At 38.1% G+C, this 5,000-nt stretch overlaps 1 protein-coding gene across 2 annotated transcripts in view; it reads right to left on the bottom strand.

Moving 5' to 3' along the window:
- Positions 1-5,000, bottom strand: part of LOC120560201 (scavenger receptor cysteine-rich type 1 protein M130-like) — a 97,633-nt gene that overhangs the window by 88,848 nt on the left and 3,785 nt on the right. For both annotated transcript variants that reach the window (XM_039802462.1, XM_039802463.1), the window contains 2 exons: positions 187-219; positions 1-84 (listed from right to left, as the gene is read on the bottom strand). The exon at positions 1-84 is cut by the window's left edge and continues 195 nt beyond it. In XM_039802462.1, the coding sequence (XP_039658396.1) occupies positions 1-84; positions 187-219 (117 nt within the window). The remainder of the gene's footprint in view (positions 85-186; positions 220-5,000) is intronic.

The following is a 5,000-nucleotide window of genomic DNA, read 5'->3' as shown; positions in this document are numbered from 1 at the left end:
AGCCCAATGGTCTCCATTCTCCTTCATGTTTCAGCTCCAGTGTTCCTCTACAGCGACTGTCTCTTCCCACCAACCTGACAGACTCTGAACAGAAACCAGAGAGTCATCAGCAGAATGAGTTAATTTAATTAAAAAGATGAAAGTGTAAATGCTGATTCTTTATTGGTCTTTTCTGTCTCTGTGTACCTGTTGAGTTGAGTTCTCCTTCAGCCTGGAGTCCTGAGGAGAAATCAGAAGGTAAACATCAGTAGAAAGCAGAAACACACACACACACACACACACACACACACACACACACACACACACACACACACACACACACACACACACACACACACACACACACACAGATCTACAGACACACACACAAACACACACATACATAAACCCAGACACACACTGATATACACACACACAGACACACAAACACAAAACACACACAATGACACACACATACATATACACACACACACACACACACACATACACAGAAACACAAACACACATACGGACACACAGTCAAACAGACAAAAACACAAACACTCACACACACACATAAACACACACACACACACACACACACATACAAACAGACACATACACACACAAACACACATACAGACACACGCAAACACATACATTCTCACACACACACAGACACACAACAGTACTTGAGTAAAAGTTTAAAGTGCTCAATCAAAAAAGTGACTTGAGTAGAAGTAGAAGTTCTCTTTAAGCACAACACATAAGTAGAAGTACAAAAGTATTCAACATTTGTTGTACTTAAGTATTGCAAGTAGTTTATTTTAAAATCTACTACTCAAGTACTGAAGGTAAAAGTACAAGTATTGTGTTATTTAGTTATTAAAGAAAGCAGTCAAAAGGTTGAATATCATATTGTTTATATTATTTCTAATGTTTAGCCTAAGGCTGTAGCCAAAGGAATTAACAAATATTAATTATATTATATTAAAAATAACATATATTAACAAATACTGAAAAAGAATGTACAATTATCACACTGAACAAGTCAAATGAACATCCTCTCCAGCACAGTAACGATTAAAGCCCCAAAAAACATATCAAACACTATCTAGTAACATGTGTGATGAACAGGAAAGTTAGCAAACTAGCAACATCCAGATAAACTAGATCAGCTTCACATCACAGGGTCAAACATCCAGATAAACTAGATCAGCTTCACATCACAGGGTCAAACATCCAGATAAACTAGATCAGCTTCACATCACAGGGTCAAACATCCAGATAAACTAGATCAGCTTCACATCACAGGGTCAAACATCCAGATAAACTAGATCAGCTTTACATCACAGGGTTAAACATCCAGATAAACTAGATCAGCTTCACATCACAGGGTCAAACATCCAGATAAACTAGATCAGCTTTACATCACAGGGTCAAACATCCAGATAAACTAGATCAGCTTCACATCACAGGGTCAAACATCCAGATAAACTAGATCAGCTTCACATCACAGGGTCAAACATCCAGATAAACTAGATCAGCTTCACATCACAGGGTCAAACATCCAGATAAACTAGATCAGCTTTACATCACAGGGTCAAACATCCAGATAAACTAGATCAGCTTCACATCACAGGGTCAAACATCCAGATAAACTAGATCAGCTTCACATCACAGGGTCAGACATCCAGATAAACTAGATCAGCTTCACATCACAGGGTTAAACATCCAGATAAACTAGATCAGCTTTACATCACAGGGTCAAACATCCAGATAAACTAGATCAGCTTCACATCACAGGGTCAAACATCCAGATAAACTAGATCAGCTTTACATCACAGGGTCAAACATCCAGATAAACTAGATCAGCTTCACATCACAGGGTTAAACATCCAGATAAACTAGATCAGCTTCACATCACAGGGTCAAACATCCAGATAAACTAGATCAAACGGTTAACATTCAGGACTCACTGCAGACTCAAACAACTCAGGACTAGCTGAACAACGGCTAAATAGAAAGAGTACAAACTTACATCGTCTCTGACTTCTGAAAGGCAACCGTAATGAGAAGAAACACTGCGCGATCTCGGCGATTTCTTACGTAATTAGCGTACATAACTAACGTAGCCGTAACCAGAGGTTAAATTGGGCCGGAGCTCAGCTCCGTCTCCTTCAGCACCAAACATTTTGCCGGGGCTTCAGCCCCGAATGTTTTGCGTGTAACCCTGAATGTATTTTGAATGTATTTTGAAAAGTTGACTGATATGAATATAATAATGAATACTATGAAACCGGACGTGGCTTTGTGTCCCGTCTCGCTGTAAAAAGCGGTGCAGCTTCAGGTTTATGGATGCGCTCTGTTGTCGACATGCTGCGGCCGATGGGTCGTGTTTGTTTTCCGTGCATTTCTGCCATAAGTTTCGGGTTTCCACCTCCGATGTAGAGCAGCGTAGGCTACAGCCACTTCCCTAAACGTCTCAAACAGGGCTCTGGGTCTGTCAGAAGGTCTGAGGTCTACCGTATCAGCAGAGCAATCACGTAATGCAGACAGAAGACTACGGTGCAGGTAGATTATTTTCTGAAATATAGGGACTTTATTCTTGTAGGCTAATAGCCTATTATAACTTTATTTTTTCAAACACCTCCAAATCTCAGAGAACACAGATGGGATGAGTTATATTTTGAATGTGCACAAAGTTTTGGAAATGAGCAGAAATCTTGCTCAAACATCTGAAATATTACGTCCAGGGGTTTATTAATAAATTAAATGAATAATGTATCACTGAGGTGACTAATTGTCATAGCAATAACATTTCGGAGGTCCTTACCCCGACAAAAGATGCAAAAGAGGGAATAAATGATGCCTAAGCTACATGTGTGCTGACTCAGATATAATTAGAAAAGTCGATCTAAAAGAGAATAAAAAGATGAAAGCAATACAGAATGCCTGGCACAGCCTTACTGCAATATTTTCCATTATGTTTTTATATTTGGATTGTAATATAATGTTTCTCTTTACATAAAGATATTTCAGGCATATTTATTCAGAAAAAAGGTAGAAATAGGTGCATAAAAATTCATCAAAATGCAGGAAATGAAGTGTTTAATGCTAAATAAAATTCTGGGGGTGGACCCCCAGACGCCCACATCATAAGTCAGCACACAAATCTAGAAGCAAAACCCTGTCCTTTGGGTTGCCAGGCCAGTTATGATTAGAGCAAATGTTGGTGCCATCTAACAAACTGGAAGCTAAAATGAACATACACTGGCTATTAACAAGCTGGGCAAGCCAATCACTGTTAAAAAGACTCTAATAGTGGTGGTTTCTGATTCTCTTAAAAAGGTCCCATGACATGGTGTTCTTTGGATGCTTTCATATAGACCTTAGTGGTCCCCTAATACTGTATCTGAAGTCTCTTTTATATAGACCTTAGTGGTCCCCTAATACTGTATCTGAAGTCTCTTTTATATAGACCTTAGTGGTCCCCTAATACTGTATCTGAAGTCTCTTTTATATAGACCTTAGTGGTCCCCTAATACTGTATCTGAAGTCTTTTATATAGACCTTAGTGGTCCCCTAATACTGTATCTGAAGTCTCTTTTATATAGACCTTAGTGGTCCCCAAATACTGGATCTGAAGTCTCTTTTATATAGACCTTAGTGGTCCCCTAATACTGTATCTGAAGTCTCTTTTATATAGACCTTAGTGGTCCCCTAATACTGTATCTGAAGTCTCTTTCCCTAAATTCAGCCTTGGTGCAGAATTACAGCCACTAGAGCCAGTTCCACAATGAGCTTTCCTTAGGATGTCAGAGAAAGGGGAGGTAACCTTGCTCCTTATGACCTCATAAGGAGAAGATTCCTGATTGGTCCATCTGAGCTTTCATTTTCTCAAAGGCAGAGCAGGATACCCAGGGCTCGATTTACACCTATCACCATTTCTAGTCACTGGGGGGCCATAGGCAGGCTGGGGGAACTCATATTAATGTTAAAAAACCTCATAAAGTGACATTTTCATGCCATGGGACCTTTAAATCAACATAATGTTCTTGTTTAAAAAGATGTTTACATATTTTCCAACCAATATTTTCAAACATGTTCGTAACTAACGTAGCCGTAACTAACGTAGCCGTAACTAACGTAGCTGTAACTACACACACTATAACCTACACAGTCTCCAGTAACGAGTAACAATGCAGCACATAAAAATGTATCTGAGTAAAAATATTTCATTCATCGAAAATGTGTACTCAAGTAAGAGTGGAAGTAGGACAAAAACATAATACTCCAGTAGAGTACAGATACAGCCTTTTAATACTTAAGTAGAGTAGTGAAGTAGTTCGACTTTGTTACTATAGGCTACAGCTCTGATTTTAATCATTTATTTATGTCCACATGAAGAAAAATAGTACAGGGACACAAATATTACAGATGCAGTACAATACATACACAAACTCATGGACCAGTGGCACACAGCAGATCTTCACAATATCACTTAACAAGCACAATACTCACTTCTTAAGGGTTTAAGTAGCACAATACTCAGTTCTGAAGGGTATTAGTATCAGAAAGTATTAGTAGCAACGTCTCCGCCATATGTGGCTGCTGCCAATAATAGATATGGCACAGTACTTTGTAAGTTGGTTAAATCCAGTGTTGGTCATCTTACTTTAAAAAAGTAATTAGTTACAAATTACTTCTCCCAAAAAAGTAATTTAGTTAGTAACTCAGTTACCACACTGTAAAAGTAATTAATTACTCAGCAAAGTAACTGTGACATTATTTTTTATTTTCTATAACGCTATTACGTTCTATAACATCTTTAACGTCAAAAATGTTTATATTAACTGACTGAAGAATTAAAACACTATATACAGTAGTTTAGAACATTTGGTATTTATTTGAACTCAATAGATTGCAGCCTGCCATATGATATGCATAGAAATAAGAACATATAAAAAATAAATATTGAAAAATCGAGCGTTGCTTTTTTTAACAGAGTGGCTCCGTCT

The sequence above is a fragment of the Perca fluviatilis genome, chromosome 6 (genome assembly GCF_010015445.1).
Source record: "Perca fluviatilis chromosome 6, GENO_Pfluv_1.0, whole genome shotgun sequence".
Taxonomy (NCBI): Eukaryota; Metazoa; Chordata; class Actinopteri; order Perciformes; family Percidae; genus Perca; species Perca fluviatilis.
This window is presented reverse-complemented; position numbering and strand designations above follow the sequence as displayed.